Below are 19,884 nucleotides of genomic sequence, written 5' to 3'. Positions count from 1 at the left end.
GAAAAATAATCAAGCCCGTAGGTATTGTACTATAAACATGAATAACAACGACTTAGGCAAATTATTGCATTTTCAATGGACGGTCTATTTATGAAAAAATATCCAATTTAAAATTTGGTGGATGCTTAAGATGTTGATAGATACTTTTTACTATTTCAGGACTATTTCCAATAAATGTGCATTATAACGAATAAAACATTAAACCTTAGCATTAAACAATTATTATAGTACTCTTTGGCATTAAACGAAGAAAAATCTGTTTAGATATTTAAATTTTTACATTTACGTCTCGATCGTACCGATATTACATTAATTTTTTTACATTTAAAAACCTTTATTCGTAGATCACATAATATTATGACCATATTATGACATAATTATGGACATAATATTGGATTTGATGGGATTTTTCCTTGATTTTTCTGCAGTCGAATACAAAAACAGCTGTTTGTGACGTTTCTCAGTTCTCACCTACGAAAGCCATGCGCGCGTCCGTCCCTTTCTAAACAAAGCGTCTCGCTCTCGCACGTGTATTTTCTTCGTCACAAGTGCAATCGCCAATATTTCTCGTCTCGCTCCGGAGGTTTGCTCGTGTGTTTTGTTACGTTTACGGAACTTTGTGTATAATTAAATAAATAATGCCTTTTATATCGAAAGACTGGCGATCGCCTGGTGAAGTTTGGGTGAAAACACAGGAAGGCTGGGAGAAGAAAAAAGTTCTTGAATGCACAGCACAAAGGTAGAGTATTATTTGCAAAACTAACTTGCCTTTGTTCGTTTGTTACCCATCGACGCAACTGAGAGCACCAAGTATTTCCTTACTGACTATTACTTAATTAATGTAATTTTGCCATTTCTAATGCTTGTATTTTTAACAATAATTTAGTTTAGTTTGAAATAACAAAAGCTTGTTTGTGTTTTGTATTGCAGATATGCAGCTATTTCTAACTTTAGTAATTCAGACGATAAGGAACAAAAATGGTAAGTACGATATTTATTTTCCTTCGCTGTAAACATGAGTTACGATCAGCTGTTTCTGTTGTCATAATATTGATTAGAGCAGGCGCGTATTGTAGGTGTCCTTCGAGCCAGAAATGTATACATAATACAAGTAGGTAGGTATATGTTATAACATGTAATAACAGAGCAAGTAATATATGTAATGAGCATAGACTTACGGACTATTTATTTTTAGAACTGCATTGAGAATTTATAATGTATCGATTGTTTGAAGTGTACCTACATAAACTTAGCTTTTATAAAGCCCGAAAAGCTGTGAAAATTTAATATCAACTGCTCTTTTTATTTTTGATACATAATTAAATCGTATACCTACAATAGGAACTTGGTTAAGTACTAAAGCATCGTAGGTACCTAACTACTATGAACATAAACTTATATACCTTGGTAGAGTATGTACTAGACTCTAGAGTAATTTAGAAAATGTCTATAAATTATGATATACCTAATACAGGTAGGTACCTATAGGTATTTTATTCTCAATCGCTGTAATGCTATCTTGACCCAGCAAGAGAAATTTTAACTTCCATCTAAAATTTTAAATTGGAAACCTAACCTAGGTAACTAGGTTGTTGGGAAATTTTGAAATCGTTATAACTTTATTACTTACTTATAAGAATGTTTCCGTAAGACTTCCTGTTAGATTCGAAGCGCCGTAGAATTTTTGAAATTGTATAGGTACCTAGGTACCACAAAAAAAGAATAAAAAATTAAAAATCACCTAGAAATAGGGATTCAAACAACTTTTTTTAACATTTATAAATAGCGTCTTACAAAACTGGAAAAAAACCATTGAATGATAGGCTGAGATGTTCGCAAGTTACTAGGCATGAATTTTATCCCAATGTAGGTCAGCCGAGATGAACGGGCCGACGGATATTGTTGGGAAATCAATTTGTTGCTAAACCGCAGCTATCGTGAATAGCTGCATTGTTTTATACCAGAGAGGATAGACTTTCAGACATCCTAAATTAGAGCATGGTTTTTGAAATAGATGTTGGCTTTCGATTGATGTGCGTGGTTTTTATAAACTGACAAAATATCATTTAGAATTAGATGCAAAGATTTTGGTAGGTTAATAGGTTTTGATAAAATATTTCCCATCTACCTATACGCTGAAATTAAGTAAAAAATGGTTAGGTACTAGAATAGATTTTCTGAGAAAAGGATGCAAATTAGACAGACAATATCGAATTTACTAATTAAGAACTCCATTTTAAATCGTTTATTCGTTTAAAGTCAAAATACAGGTAGTACATAGAGCAAGAAACTAAAAATTATATTCGAATGTTTATAAACTTCTTATCTTCAACTTCCCAAATTAACGTTACAAAAAGAAAAAAAAAAAAGGATTAGGGCACGAACTTCCAAATCATTTCCAAATGAGGAAACGTGGATGACTCAAATACCTCGACTCTACATGGAAAAGCAAGTTTTGAAGTTTATATTTAACTTCGAACATCCTGAGTTAATTGCGTCCTGAGTATTTATTAAGACAATATTTTTATTTACAAGGATATTTTGTTCTTCCTGGATATAAATCTTATGTTGTAAAGTTTTTCAGTATAATTATTCAGCTAGAAACCATAATACGTAGTAATTTTGATTCTTTTTTCACAGACTCGTAGTAAGTATCAAAATTGCGAATCGTAGAAACATTCACAATCATAAGCAAATCTCTTCATGACGACTAACTAAATAAATATTTATTAATCGAAATAATGAAACCATTACGACACGCATAGGTATACGGTATATCCATTATCTGTCATAAAGTCCAAAATACCCTTGTCCTCTTGTGGGATAACTTCCAAGTGAGTAGATGCATTTCACATCTGATTGACTGGTCGATTTTCTTATACATACATACTAGATATCTAGATGGTCATGGTGTCCTGGTATCATTTTTTCTCGTTAATCTTTCGCCAATTGCTGAAATTGACAAGTATATTGTCGACCTATATTAGTTTTGGGGTATTCGAACTCGAACTACGAATTAAAAAATACATATTCACACAAAAACAGAATAGCCAGTCCGAAACATTTTCAATATGGTCTTCTCTTTTATATTAAAATGGTTTTTAAGTAAAATTATGAGACTGAAATTTCTCTAAAAATTACTCATGATTTCTCCCTACAACGGATTCAGTTATAATCCACAGGGTCTGTGGTTAGAAAGTGTTATCTATGTTAAGGTATAATTTACCAAGATATGCTTGTAGAAATTTAATTGACACTGTGACGGTCTTGCTACGATACTTGCGTCCGTTCACTCGTGTATAGATAAACTGTTTTTATAGCTAATCATATTAAAATCAATCTAATGAAACTTCGTAGAAGTACTTTTAAGATTTCAATGAAAACTTTTGCATCAAATCTTATATTTTTAGTGAAATCAATAAGCGAACAATAACTACTTAGTTACTACATATTTGACCGTTAAGTTATAGGAAATTTGGGAATTAAGATGGTAAGTAAAAGATATGACACATCCTAACAAGAGAAAAGAAAGAAAGAAAGAAAAGTCTTTTCTTTCTTTCTTTCTTTCTAACAAGAGAAGAAGTTAAAATACTTTGCAAATGGTACTAAAAATAATAGCTACCAAACATTTTAACAAAACGCGAGCAATATCCCTATAAATAACCTCGTAAAACATATTTAGCTGAACGTCAATATCACCCCAAAACCAACCACAGATTTCCGTTCCAAAATCCCAAACTAAACTTCAGTTTTTCCAGAAATTTCCATGAAAACGCTTATTGTAATGAAACTTCCGCGGAACCATTGAACGAGAGCATTGTTCTATCCGAGAGAGAAATGAAAAATACCTCTTTATTTGCTCTGAAATAGCTTACGGGTCGTTTAATAGGGTTTTAACCTTGATGTTTTGACCTTAATCCTCAATGTGACGGTTGCATTGATTCCAATTTTTAAATGAACGTAGCTGAAAATTTCAGGTTTAAAAATGAATTTTATTAAAACTCCGACGTTCCCTTGAAAAGGTGAAGCCAACATCGTCTTTGCAAGAAGCTCCTGTAAATAGGCAAAGACTTGAATGTATTTGTCGTTTTTATTTTATTAGATTTCGAAGATAGTCGATGTGGTTTTAACCTATCATTCACCAAAATACACCATTTGACGCAATACTAAATACTTCTAATATCAATAGCTTTTCTTCCTTACCAGAAGAAATTATGGACAGAAAGCTCCTTCTCCAGTAAGGGAATTTTGACTGAATTATTCCGGCTTACTTCCTTAACCGTTCGTGCATTACTCTAATAAAAGGACTAGGTCATTCCTTCTATAAATAACACCCTATCAACCGCACCCAAAACCGTAAAGGTTGAAGCAATTTACGTTATGGTTAGTAATATCCCTTTAACAGACAGCTATAGTTTAGATATGGATGGATTTTTACTGTAAGAAAAGTTAACTTACCTTTTTCACGAATTTAGTCAGCAAGGCAGCCAACATAATTTTGATAGTTATATTAATTAGTGACAAGTAAATCTACCCACAAGCACACAAGTAAAAGGGGTGCATAGGAAAAAAATACTTCTACCTACATTTAGTTATCGGATGGAAACAAAAATGTTATTTGAAGTAAGAGTGAACAAATAATTGAAATTTCCAATTTATCAGCATAATATTGTTTATTAATTGTTTCTATCAGCACGGTACAGATGAACAAAGGTAGATACATTTTTTTATTTTATTAATGCAACTATAATGACGTAAATTATATTACGAATGATATATATGAATATAATATAATAATAAATACTACTAATGCTGACCGAGCAAAAGTGGAAATTTATAAAAACTTTTGGCTATTTATTTTAAAACATTCCCGTTTGCTGCAGCAGCGTTGCATAAATTAAACGTAGGTAGGTTGTACTGAGATAGTTTTTCTCCATGAACAGGGAAAACTCCACATACTTTTTACAACATATATGCTGCCAGTCCAAAAATACCGGACCGTGTGTAAGATCTTCCGACTTGATACGTAATTTATAAATACTGTTTACAAAAATTCTTATCCAATTTTTTTTTTGTATTATGTAATACAAAGTTAAATAAGTAATCATTAGATTATTTATTCCAATTTGCAACACTAATCAATTAGCTTACATTGCATTAAAACTAGTTAGAAGTCTCTTATAAAAATCTTTTGTTCCGCAATGTGCACAGATAAAAAATGTCCAATCGACATCGACATGTCCTATATTTCAAATGAGGTCAAGGTTGTATAGTGGTCTAGTTCTGCGAGAAACGGGATTCGCAAATTAACGTTAAACTGGTGATTATTACGTATCAATGATTGCATTGAATACGAATCGATTTTAATCTCATTAAACGTTTAATTGTTAGCCAGCCCCGATAATTGGGATTTATTTTCAAATTATACGTCTCTTCTTATTATTAGCAAGTTTCAAGTTAACACTTGATGACATGAATGAAAAAAAAGCACACGTAAAGCCTTGGTAATCTCCAATTTACTAATTAAATATAACATGACTTTCCTTTTGTTAACTCTTTATTTTATGCGAATAATCTTCATGTTGTGGAAATAACATCTTATTTAAATTCTCAATCAATCCTGTTTTTTTATTACCATTTGATTTCAGACATTTTATATTTTAAGTTGCAGTCCGCAGACACCCGTTACGTATTTCCTGTAACTTATCGTATAGTGAGTGTTGCTCTGTGTTGCTATTACATATTTATTTTCCAACAAATATCTAAAAAATAAAGGGTTATCGTCCATGTATCTTCTATTATTTTTCATAAAATTTACAAAAACTTCATTGAAATCGAACGTGAGCTATGAATGCTCTCCAGAATCATGTCAAGCATGCACGTTCTATTTTACAAAATGAAAAACAGCACTGAAAACATTCCAGTCGGGATGAAAGTAAAAGTTGCTTGATACTTGATAGTGAAAGTGCGTTGCATCTCATGTTGGTACCTAATGCTTTTGTTGCGATTTGTAATTATGATCATTGCGTCTCTATTGTTTATTCTGGTGTAACTGCAGTCATTAAAACATTTTAATAAACGCATCAATGATTAAAAAAAATGAAGCGAAAATATGAAGCACTACCTAACAATTGCTTCACATTTTTATATAACTTAATTATTAATATCATACATATTATAAGTATAAAATATAATGAGTACTCTAAAAGCAAAATTGCGCATCACTTTACCAACAACTTCACGATTAATGCCAAAGATTAGATAATAAAATACAGTTTAACAACACGGAACTGAAATGCTCCAATGCCTTATCAACAATAACGGGATTGCATTGAAGTATACTTATATAGGTACCCTCTAACCCAACTGTATAAAATATTTTAAAATATAAAATATGTAAGAACTACATAAATCTATCACTACCAGAAAATTTAGTTCACAATGCAGCGACCTGAAATATTTGTTATCTGTGGACTGTGAAAAAGTACAAAATCGCGCGCCATTTGCTTGACATAGTTTTAAATTTCGAATTAGGACATTATCGTAAAGCGCCGTCAGCGATCTGAGCCCCCTGTTCTGTTCCATATATTGGCAAGTTGCCAGCGTTCGTCGACCAATGCTCATCACCCTTGGTTTCGGTGCAATTTCATTCCCGATATAGAACTAAAGATGCGTTCAGTGTTTTGCTTTTGCTTTGGCACAGTTAAATGTCACGATTGCTAAGAACATAACTGTTTAATGGCATTGTAAATATTTGGTTGGGTGTAAACTCTAGTTGCCAAATTTTCCGTTTATTCTAGTGCAGACTAATTATTGGATATTTGAGTTCGTCCTTCAAATCAGATTTAACCTTGTTGGTAAATTTTTAGAAGACCTTTTGATGAATGAACTATAACTTTACTCAAACTGAAAACATTTCTTTGTTGGTAAGTTCATCATACATATCATAAAAGCTTAACATAAAAAAGTACCCTACCTACCCTACTGATCGTATTGAAATTATTTTATCGAGCTAATGAACTTAAAAGCTATCCAAAATATTTTATACAATGTGTGAGTTGCGACTTGCGAGTGCGACCACTAAAACATTATTGATTTAGGTAATTAGGTAGGTACTTAAATGAAATCAACAATCTATAACATTTTGTTGTGTTCTTTCCTCGACCTTTATAATTTCGCTCGACAACATAATTTGTATTGTGAATAGAACAATAAAATAGGAAAATTTATAAATTATAAATTAATTAATATATTTTTTTCCTCGTTAACCGCGTCTTTAGCAAAGTCGCACAGCCTTACTCATAATTATATTACTCAATCTGCTGATGTAACTCAATTACTTGATTTCAGTTCGCGCTCCGAAAACAATGAGTTATTTAAACTTAACAAAACTTAACAAACCTTAACATGTGAAGTGGTGCCAACAAAATGTTGTCTTGTAATACGGTTTTTGATCCTTCTAGCAAGCTTCAAGCATAGATGAGGATTTATGGAAATACATATTTTGTTCTCGACGTTATCGCAACGACGAAAAACCTCTATTTAAAGCGATTTTAATCACATCCATCTTTATTTTAAACTTTGAAGTCACTAATGCAAATGTAACATAAATGATCACAATTTTCTTTTTCCTGCTATACCTACGTAATTATTGGTACGTTACGTTATTGGTGAAAAAAAGGTTTGAAATTCATCCAAAAATGAATAATTTTCCTAGTCCTTTCGTAAGTTGTAATTTCTACAAACACACAAACACAAATCAGTCAAATTGATTAGATTATTTCTAATACTTGTAGAATATGTTGAAACAAGCAGGTAATAAGTTAAAAATAACACCAATTTGTTAATCAAGAGAAATATTCTAAATAAACTATTGCAGCAAAAGCCGGATATGTAAAATCCATTGTTCATATAAAACCAAGATTACGCTAGAAACTTTCACAAAAATTACCCCAAATTGCATTCACATTGTTCAAGACTCAAGTATTGTCAATTTAAACGGCCATTACTGTAGCTACTGCGCGTAACGAAAACTTGTATATAATGATTTATATTAGAAATTTCAGTACATTCAAATTGATTTTCAACATGTAATGTGTAACACAAATTCAGTTTTGTACTTGAAGTGCTATTTTAAAATGAGTTTTAGACAAATGTTTGTGTTTGGTACAGTACAGTCTTCTTTAAAGTCTAGAGAAGAAGAAATTTTCATCAAATAAATTGAGGTTCTATAACGTCTTCTTTTATACGAAATCTTTAATTCTTTATTTTATATAACTCGATTGGTTGTGCACAGAAATAACGTAGCTAGCATGTAAAGACAATTATAAAAACTTAATTAAAAAATTGCGATACGTGAAACAATAATTTGTTCTCATAAACATTATAGAATTATATCGATGCAATATGACTGCAATTCAGAAGAAGAGAATGTACATCAACTAAGAAATCGAATGGCCTTTCTTGCGAAATTGTTACAAAAGCATAATATGATACTTTTTGTTTTGCAATACCTAAAATACTTACGTTTATATTATGCCTAGTTTTATTCTGATAAAGACTTACATTTGAGGTCATATACCATATTATTATGAAGTTAGGAACAAAAGAATTTTATAGCATATCTATACTAATATTATAAAGCTGAAGAGTTTGTTTGAACGCGCTAATCTCAGGAACTACTGGTCTGATTAGAAAAATTTTTTCGGTTTTAGATAGCCCATTCTTCGAGGAAGGCTATAGGCTATACATATATCATCACGCTAAGATCAACAGGAGCGGAACCACGCGGGTGAAACCGCGGAGCGCAGTTAGTTTGTAATATATCTCAATTATCCCCATTTGTCCTATTGTATTTGCTATAAATATTAAATTCTCGTCCTAATTAACACTGTGCTTTTAAAACGTTCGGGCCAAATTGACTAACTACAACTTACGTATTTCAAAAAGCGTTGCTTCCTAGACAACATGCGTTCAATCAGCAAGTGACATTATAATGTGGTATCAAGTATTATGCAACTTTGCATCGTCCTTTAGTATAATGTATCCATGACATTGACTCCACAGCGGATAGCTGGATTGAAATGGCCTTCTCTCCGCGATAATGATAGTACAATGCAATCCTTTTGTGCAATTTTAAATTGGAAACTTTTATTGCTCTATCATCAGCTCTATGACTGCAGATCTTAAAATTGAAAGGAATAGGTATGCAAGTGTTGAATAAACAAGACCGTGTGTGAGCGAGCACACGTGTCAGAAGTGAAACTTCTTTGGCAAGTTTTTTGGAAAGATACCAAAATCGTCGCCTTACTCCGTGACGTGACGCTATTGCCATGACGCGACCTTGAAATTTTACTCGCAACGCGCCTATTAAGAATTTTCACTTCAATAATAATTAATTAATTACTATCAATATCATATTATAAGAACACTAGCTGCTTCCCGCGGTTTCACCCCCGTGGCTCCGCTCCTGTTGGTCGTAGCGTGATGATATATAGCCTATAACCTTCCTCGATAAATGAGCTTTCTAACACCGAAAGAATTTTTCAAATCGGACCAGTAGTTCCCGAGATTAGCGCGTTCAAACAAACAAACAAACAAACTCTTCAGCTTTATAATATTAGTATAGATAAGACACTAAATAAAAGCCTTTGTAAAGGTTCGTTATGATAGTCATTAGTCAACGATCAAGAAGTCTGAAATAGGCTCTCCAAAACCACTTCGTATAAAAAGTATTATTATACTTTTGTTCAGATGACCTTTATTATGAAATATGAACTTTGATAATTAAAATTGCAATGAAGTTCGCTACATTGTCATACTGAAATGATGCAGTATTACGTATACGTATGAAAGTAAACCAGTATAAATTGAGCTCTCACGACACAATCGCACAGTGAATGTTAAATCTCAACTAAATTTGATATATTTGATGCTAATGTAATGCTTAATATATAGTGATATAGAGCTGAAAGTAGCGTGATCTATTTTATAAGTGAAAATGCTTATACTTTGTTGTACCATGTATCGCCTCTTGGTTGTACACGGAAGGCCACGGGAAATGGCGAATGTGCAATGCCGTTCTATTTTAGACTTGCTTCTTGTAATTTTCCTCTCCCATTAATAATCCATATTTCATAAAGTTAATGTGAAAGCGACTGTTTCCTTTCGTACAAGGTAATAGGCAGTATGATTGTTAAAAAATAAAAATATATGACATAACTGTACGTCGTATGGTGTAGATATTTATAAAGTGTCATTTGATATCTTAACATTGAGCGTCAAAACAATATAAAACAGAAACAGATATTTGTTTCCTTTGGCTTAGTTATTCTTTTAAATAATTTAAAGCACGCTTGAAAATAGAATCATATACATCATCAGCTGAAGAGTTTGTTTGTTTTTTGTTTGTTTAAACGCGCTCTACTCAAGAACTACTGGTCCGATTTTAAAAATTATTTCGGTGTTTGATAGCCCATTTATCGAGGAAAGCTATAGGCTATATATCATCACGCAAAGACCAACAGAAGCGGAGCCACGCGGGTGAAGCCGCGGAGCACAGGTAGTCAGTAGATAAATGTGATTATTTATATTAATTTTGTAGGAAAATGTAATATAATCTCGTGAATATATTTTTAGATTTCACAAATTATCTGCACGTGCTTTAATATTAATTATCGTTACGAATACTAATTATTTTAACGAGACTGAGACGCTGTCACTTTCACACCTATTTTTAATGCCAGTTATTATGTCATAACAACCATTGACACTGTTTAAACTCGTAGAAAGTGAAAATTCATATTCCTCGTTGACGAATTAAATATTTTATAGTACATACCTAACTCAAACAGTTTGATGGGATTAAAATACCTAAGCAGTACCCAAGCATCTTATTTGAATACCCATCTAATATATAGATATTATAAAGGCGAAAGTTTGTAAGGATGTATGGATGTATGGATGTTTGTTACTCTTTCACGTAAAAACTACTGAACCGATTACAATGAAATTTAGCACACATATAGAGGGTAACTTGGATTAACACATAGGATAGTTTTTATCCCGGAAATCCCATGGGAACGGGAACTATGCGGGTTTTCCTTTGCAAACGCGGGCGAAGCCGCGGGCGGAAATCTAGTATTATAATATTTTCCTAAAAGAGGGGATTGTAAACTTTTAAACAAATAAACCTAAACAATATGACACGTGTATCCGAACGGATAAATCAATACATTCTTAACAATATAAACGGTTTCCGAATTCCGGATACAAATAGCTAAACTGTTGCAATTGCAAAACAAACAAAGAAATGCTTTCTTCTATTTTGATAACTGGCGAGGCTATCGACCCTGCGTATACAAATAAACATAAACAAATCGATTGTCTATTTGTCTATGCTCATAGGATCATGACCTAGTTTTAATCGCAGAGACTGCATTAATATTTCATAATGATTACATAAGTATATACTTGCGTGTAAACTTAAACCTTCTTGGTTTAATTTGATTATATTTACATATTAACCTGGTTAATATTTGCATTATATGCCTATTAATTATATTAGTACGAAATGAAATGTGTTCATAGATTATTTCCACCTTATAGTTGCTATGGTGAATATTATGTATGATTTAAAATTATTCTTTATTGATTACACAAGAACCAAATTATGTAATTGTTAAAAGTTATGTAGTTATTCATATTATTTGTTAGGAAAATTTAATTTAAAACTTAATGTATGTATATTCAACATTATTTTGTAAGCTTAGTTTTTATTGAGTTCTATTTACATTTTATTTGTGAAACAACATGTTACGTAAACAGTTATTCTTATGAACAGATTAACTGCAATGTTGTTCTTTAGTCTTTATTCGCTTCAAACAATCTGCATTAACATACATAAACCTACATATAAAATGGTAAAGCTTATATTATATGAAAACTGCTGCAGATTATCTGTATTTAGAATATACCGTGAGTCAGATGTCAATGACCCGCCAATTGTTGACCAACATAAGTTGACCTCTCGTCTCTAGTGGCTCTTGTATAAAACGAGTCAGGTGTGAGTCGTGTTTATGTAAATATTTGTATGCCAAATTCGTGTTTTGGCCTACTACCACAGATTAGTTAATAGTTATTATTACTAAACTATATTTATATTGAGATTGTTTTTAATTTTTAAACTCAAAATCTACTTTATATCATGTTTTATTTTCATCTATAAACAATAATAAAATACACTTTTCCTCCCATGATTATGTAGTTCTGCTGGGGAAAGTATTTTTGAATTCGTGCCTGTAGTTTTTAGTATGTTATTTACATACATTCCAATTTCTCTTTCTTTCCGAAATATTTTATCTAAAAATCTTTCTTGTTTCTAACAAATTTCGAAAAGAAAGAGAGATCAGTTCTGCTGTCTGCATGTGTATTGAAATATATTTCTTTTACGTGTACGAGTATAAATAATGTCATTAAAATAAGATAAAGTACGTAATCTATAAAACATTAGCGTCTTCTATAACTTTCAAAGGTTTCCTTGCATTTGTACGTATTGTTGTAGATAAATATAAATAATTTCTGTAGCTAAAAACGCAAGGCGATGAAGTAATGAATTATTTATCATCGAATAATGAATAAATAGTAACTGGTGTTACATTGTGCATGCATGTGCCTTTCAATTAACTATAATTAATTTTATTTCCTACAATTTTCATGGATTGATAAACAAAATGTATTATATAACAATAAACTAAATGACTGCAGGGACATGGGTCATCTATGAAGGTTCAGACGATTATCCACCTCTCTTATAAATAACAAGTGAACGAAATGTTTACCGAAAAATCGATTTGAAATAAAATTTTAAAATGCTTGCGGCTAAATTTTGACTGGCAACCTAGTCGATATATATTCTCCTAATTATAAATATACATAAAATTTCGGTTTTAGCAAAAAAACTATGAACGCACTAATCCTAGTGTGGGTTCTCGTACTATTTGGCCAAGTGCGGAATGGCAATTTTTTAGTATTGGAAGGGACAGATTAATCTAAAGACAGGGACACAGATTATAAAATTAGATACATCTTTAATAATATAAGATCTATTTCGACCACGTCGCGTCTGTCGTCGGCTAGGTGCGGACATGTGGATTAAATGCTAAGTAGATTTCGCGTTTAATTATAGAATATGTAATTAAAGCATACATACTTAGCATTTCTCAATACAGGAATTTTAACGTAATTTCTTATAAAACAGTATTGCAAATAAATATTTCTTATCAAATTGAAAGTTCTCTAAATGTATGAGGAGCAGAGATACTAGGAGTTTAGGGCATAAAATGTAGGAAATAAACTGATGAAGTTTGCGGATATGTCAAAGCCTGTGCTCTTTTTAGTGGGTCAGTGCTCATGAGACTTAATGAATTAAATATGAGACCTGCTTATTACAGAGCTTTATCCCTGTATAATGTGGGTAGTATAAAGGAAAATGTCATTGTTGAAGCGGAAATAGGACGTCAAACGAATGTAAAATGCAGTGGCACAGTTTTTTTGCTTTGGTTCATCGAATGCAGCCTAGTTATTGTTATTTGATTAATTATTCATTAATTGTTCTACTAGGTAATAATTTTAACACTGCTCTTGTTCTGTCTTTCATTTCCAAATAATATGTAATTTTCAAGTTATAACTTCCTTTTGGCTACTAATAAGGATCTTAGGATTAATTACATAGCGATTTTATGCGATTTCTATTTTCTGATGCAGGATACTATTACCTTAACATTGTTAAAACACATATCGCGTAGTCCAAATACAACGATGAGGTGGCAACAAGAATCGAAACTTAATGACTTGGCTGATTGACTTTATTGTTTTGAAAATATTTTTGTTTAAAAAAATCACAGTTTACGTCATATTTACTTCTTTTGTTTCAGGAGCGAAGATGGCGAAGGTGACAAAAGTACAGATGATGTCGTCGCAAGAGTTCCTCCTCATTGTCACATCACAATCAAATGCACAAGAGAGGTAATTGCAGTCCTTTATTTATTTTGCATATAGGTAGGTACTTATATCTATTGTTAGTTTTAATAATTTATAATTACTTGGTAATGTGGCTTAGCTTCTTCTCTAGCTATACTACGAAAACGAATATCAATAGTGATGAATGTTCTTGTACTTTATAACACTATAAATATCTTGATACCGATTAATTCTAGACATAGGTATATAATTTCAATTTTCAAAAGTTTGATAATATAGTGTAACATTCCTCTAATAAATATCAGAATTGTGTGTGTGGTACGATTTTTTTTGTTACTGGCAATCTTTCACTTAAATTTTTAGATAGCTGGTTTCAACGGCCTATCAGAAGCAGTCCGTCGCCTGGACTTCTCATCCGCCGTCCGTGACGTTCGGCGGTTCAACTACATCTGCGCTCTTTTGGAACTGCTGCTGTGCGGCCAGAGACTAACGCACCTGCCAGGTGCCGCGCAGAAACTCCTCTTGTCTATGCTTGAACAACTTGCTGATCAAGGTGAGTGATCAAACGATTCAAAAATGGAGGTACTAATAGCATACATACATAGCTGATCCAGACTTAATAAGTTAATATTAAGAAAATTAAAGACTTTTTAACGGATTTTAAACGCGATTTATTCATTATACATATTATTTTCCCGACGTTTCGAACACCTTTCAGCGAGCGTGGTCACGGGAAGACTCACTCAAACTCAAACTCAACTCAAACACTTGAAAATACAGACTTAATGTTGTTTAAATAATAGATACTACTCATAATATTATTCCTGATAATTACAGCTAAAACTTAAAAACTAAATCATATGTCATTCATAATTCTGGTACCCTATACACTTCAACTCAGTATTATTTTACCGATTTCAATAAGGAAGGTTATTTTTTACAGTTGCAACATCGAAGCAAAATCTGAACGCATTACGGGCTCTAGTAGTAGGTCTGACAGCGATACGGGAAGCGGAAAGACGCGCGTGTTGGGGCCGACCACTGGGCTCCCGCGCGCTCTGGGGACACCATGACCATGCGATAGCCAGGATTAATAGAATCGCTGAGAACATTCGGATACAGGAGGTAGGTAGATAACATTCGTTGTGGTGTTGGGAACCATGACCATGCGATAGCCAGGATTAATAGAATCGCTGAGAGCATTCGGATACAGGAGGTAAGTGAAATTAAGAAGAATAAGGATAAGTTTTCGTGTTAGGAAAAGCGGTGTTGTCGGATTTATCGATAAAAATAGGTCAAAATGTAATTTGGCCAATACTTGGCTATTGATTGCTACGATAAATAGGATTTCTGTTAGCATCTGCATGATTTATACAAGAGGTGAGTGAAAAATTAGAGAAAAAAAATTGACTTGGCCTGTACTTGGCCATTAATAGCCAGGATTAATCGGATTACTGAGAGCATACTGCATAGCATACCACATCTCGGCTTATCATCAGGCGAGATTGTGTCAAGCGCTTCCCTATCATCATTAAAAAAGTCTTAATTATGACAAACATAAATAATGAATGCCTTTATATCTAACTAGCTTACCGCCCGCGGCTTCGCCCGCTTTATCTAAAACCTAAGAAATTATATACTAAAACCTTCCTCTTGAATCACTCTATCTATTAAAAAAAACCGCATCAAAATCCGTTGAGTAGTTTTAAAGATTTATGTCCCTTGTATGCTACAAAGGGACATAGGGACAGAGAAAGCGACTTTGTTTTATATGTACTATGTAGTGATGTTAATCTTAACTCAATTGTTTTAGCCTGGTCCAGAAGTAGTGCCGAAACTGCATGATCTCCCTGAAGAATGCATCAGGGAGATATTGTTAAGGATAGCTGACCACAGGGATTTGGATGTAAGTTGTATACAATAATTATTTATTTGCAAGAAATATTGTCGTTAAACTTTATTAAAAAAAATTGTGAAAAAATTTTCATCATTCTCTACTTTTGTTTTTTTTTTTTGTATTTAATAAAATAAATGATTATATTATGTAATTGTATAAAGAATAGCTTTTGTTTGTCCTTAGTAATTACTTATTCTATTACTACAAACGAAAAATACAATTACGAACGAATACACGAAACTATATAGCGAATCTTAAATATTTGGATAACCTAGACTCTAGAGACACATTACTACCTACAGGCCTTAATATTTTATCAATTCTTTAAACAGCCACTTTTTTTTTAATTTGAAACGTAAAAAAAAACGTTTTTTTTTCCAGTCAGCATCATCAGCCTGGTCAGTGATGGCGTCACTCTGTTCTGAACAACGCGTGTGGCGCGAACTAGTCAACTTCCATTTCACGTCACAGCAGATCGAATCGGTTCCAAAAACAGATGATAATGATTGGAAGAAGCTCTTCCATCAGCTTAGAAAGTGAGTATTTTTTAAGAACCATCGATAAAATAGAAGTCGAGATTTGATGCCAATAATTTTATCTACAAAAATTTTTAATCTTGCGACAAGCTTTTATTTTTTAATATCATATAGATTGTGTCCAATGTGTTAACAATTTGTTGTTAGTAGTTAACAGTAAAAGTTTTTTTTAATCGCACTTAAATAAAAGCTCCTATATTCAAACTAATTGCTAGTTATTTAATTAAAGTTTGAATTTATATATGTATTATCATCGTGTAACAAATGGAAATAGAAAGGATAAAAACGACCAATTTAAATAAATTCATTTAATTTCATCGAAAATTAATATAGTAATTTTAAAGGCATTCGACCGCGCTTCATTGGAGCGGAACGTGAAAATTTCATTTCAATTAACGTATTTTATCTGTCAATGTCAATCATTATTACACCATCGTGCGTGTATGGCAACACTGCATTTTGCATGAACAATGACTTATTTTTAAATGGGATTATTTAATATTTTCTATTCCTTAGTACTGCCGTATTATATTGTAGGTACCATTTATATTTTACGTAGTATGTACTAGCTTTCCGCCCACGGCTTCGCCCGCGTTTTCAAAGAAAAACCTGCGTATCTCCCGTTCCCGTGGGATAAAACCTAGCCTATGTGTTAATCCAAGTTACCCTCTATTAAGTGTGCTAAATTTCATTGAAATCAGTCCAGTAGTTTATGCGTGAAAACCATACATGCATACATATTACAAACCTTACCTCTTTATAATATTAGTATAGATAAAGATAAATTAGTTATAATTAGTAACAACATGTATAGCACACTATTTTGAGTGTGAATTAAATTTTAAAATTATGTACACTAATGTTGCACTAAAATATATTTTTATTTACCTACAGGCTATACGGCTTACGCGAAGACGCACAGTACGCGGAGACACTGTCCCTGTGCCGTCACTGCAAATGCCTGTTTTGGCGATCTTTAGGACACCCTTGTATAGCTGATCAGGTATATATTTTATCGCATTATCAAAAAGTATTAGTTTTATAATAATGAGATCTGCTTAGTGCTGGGTTTACAAATCTTTTAACGACATTTATTTTACAACTCATACTTTAAGTGCCCAATGCCCATTTATTTTTACTTGATAAGTTCCTATACCATTACAGGAAATTCAGATTTACATTAAAAAGGAAAGTTTTCAATGGAGGGAACATTGTTTGGCCTAACCAATTACCAATCATTTATTAAATAAGCTATTTAAAAAAAGTATTACAATTCTAACATTTTCTATCTCAGTGTCCAGAATATCGCGAACGCCTGAAAGAAGCTGGCGGGCCACTTCCCCCGCAAACCGTACCGCCAGCGGCCTTCCTCAAATTCTTCTCGCTTTAAATATTACCAGATAAAAAAAGACGGGTTGCACTCCGGGAGTGCCTGCAGAAGTGAAAACTTGATTATTAACGTTGAGCATGTTTGATATTTTGGAATGGTATCCGTCACGCTTTTTCGATCAGGTCACGTGTCCTGACGCGAGTTTAACATTTTATACCCATTACAGAAAAAGTGCTCAACACCGCTAAAGAAGTTTTCACTTCAAAAATAAAACACCAGTGAAAGAGAATAGCGATCGAAAAATAAATAATGAAATGGCAACTAATTTAAAAAGTTTATGACGGTTTGAATATGGAATTAGAACCAGGGCGGGAAAAGTCGGGAATACATCATTGCAATGACGTCACCAATGGATGGAATATTTTAGTTGATTATCAATAGTTTATTAAATAATGTTACCCTAATCTTCTAGGATTTTAAGCTAAAACGAGAAAAAAATATGTTTAATATAATAATATTGTAAACAGATAATTTAGTCACATTTTGTCATCATAAAATGAGCAAATATTTGCAAAAAATTCATATTAGGTGTTAGAAAAACATCACAAGGGTCAATGAAATGATCACATGGAGTTATATTATTGAAGTTAAAATGTAAGCGTAACCCATGACTTAATCATAACTAATAATCATAGTATTAATAATGTGTGTAACAACATTGATGTAGAATTAAAAACATCACAATGCTATAAAATGTGTTCATTTTTGGTCTTATATTATATTCAAAGAGGCAGTTTTAAATGTTAATAATAATTTAAGGCCTTTGTATAACATTTATGGTAATTGCGAATTCTGTATATTTAAATTGTATTTTAAGCTTTATATCGTGAACCTATCACAAATTTATAACTGATGTGCAATTAATTTACTTCTTAAAATTTGTTAAACCGCGCCAGTATTTCTTAGAATAAAAATGTTACAAATACAAAAAATTGTCTGATAAATATACCACTACATAAATAATTTACATAACAATACACAATTACTAAAATTTCGTTGAACTGAGTTGGAAAACTGAAAAATAACAATAGCTTAGAACATTGAGATAATACTATTATTAATATTAATATGTTTCTCTGTTCCATAATACTCGGGTACCACCAGAAGGACGGTACCCGGATCTTTGGAAGGCTTACGTGGGGACACGGATCCAACACGCAGAGGCCCTTTCGAGAATTTTACTGTGTTATGGGACACCAGCCGCAGCCTGCCCATGACTGCACTATAGAGATACAGCCCTGGGCAGTCCACGGCCGATGTAGGACTATTGCAGGGTATGGAAATCTAATAACTGGGCTATGGATTGGGATGCTAAATGGACTGGTATTGGGGACTATGGGAAACTATGGCACCTGCCTTTCTACTAAAAGAAAGTAAAAATATGTTGGCAGGTGGTGACTCGCCCTCTCACTGTATGGGCCCCCGAAATAAGTCGCTGCAATAGTGCGACAAGGGGGCAACATATTGTGAGCAGCTAAGGGTGGAGAGGCGTCCCTGGACTTTAAACTACGATCACGCGCTCCCTGAGGGTCCAGCATCACGTGCCCACTCGCCACTTACGCTTCGCATCCACCCTTCGAGCTAAAAGCTCTCGCGACTCCACTCTGGCCGGCCGGTTAAGGCAAGCCAGAGGTGGGGGTCCTGTCCTCGTCAGGCTTCACTCCGACCGGCCGGTGAAGGCGAGCCGGAGATGAAGACAGGGGCCTCCCCCGGGAGCACTCGGTTCCCGCGGGGTCGCTACTCCCCGACACCCCGCCACAAGGTGTCCTGCGGGTTGACTGATTGCACGGGTGGAATATCTATTGTCACGTAGACAATAGATATTCCAACCGTGGGCGATGGGGTCGTCACATCCCTACGCCCTTATTAATATTAATATTATTAATATTATCTCAATGGCTTAGAATGATTATTGATTAGGTATGTACCTAATAATCAATAGTTATTTAAAAAAACTAAATGTAGACAACACAAAGCAGCAAGCAAGGTTATCTTTGCAGATTATATCAATTAAGTCAAGTTAAAGGTGGCAGTTACGAAAAGATTATAATTATTATTTAAAAACAATATACTATTCTTGT

General features: G+C 33.0%; 3 protein-coding genes across 3 annotated transcripts in view; 2 read left to right on the top strand and 1 right to left on the bottom strand.

The window, feature by feature from the left end:
• The window catches only part of Abp1 (Actin binding protein 1), a 175,582-nt gene that overhangs the window by 61,657 nt on the left and 94,041 nt on the right, over nucleotides 1–19,884 (top strand). The window lies entirely within an intron of this gene.
• Ilk (integrin linked kinase) overlaps nucleotides 1–19,884 on the bottom strand; it is a 51,466-nt gene that overhangs the window by 12,770 nt on the left and 18,812 nt on the right. The window lies entirely within an intron of this gene.
• LOC149484239 (F-box only protein 32) lies at nucleotides 543–18,343 on the top strand. Its single transcript, XM_089701730.1, has 9 exons — nucleotides 543–739; nucleotides 931–981; nucleotides 13,935–14,025; nucleotides 14,344–14,533; nucleotides 14,924–15,105; nucleotides 15,794–15,886; nucleotides 16,259–16,413; nucleotides 17,308–17,416; nucleotides 17,708–18,343. Exons 1-9 carry the CDS (start codon nucleotides 639–641, stop codon nucleotides 17,801–17,803), a joined length of 1,068 nt encoding a protein of 355 aa, XP_089557856.1. The 5' UTR covers nucleotides 543–638; the 3' UTR covers nucleotides 17,804–18,343.

This window comes from Colias philodice, chromosome 12 (genome assembly GCF_061535455.1).
Source record: "Colias philodice isolate Cphi_HAF_F1 chromosome 12, ilColPhil1 Martin Lab GWU primary, whole genome shotgun sequence".
Taxonomy (NCBI): Eukaryota; Metazoa; Arthropoda; class Insecta; order Lepidoptera; family Pieridae; genus Colias; species Colias philodice.
Note: the sequence above shows the minus strand (reverse complement) of the source record. Positions and strands in the feature narration are given on the sequence as shown.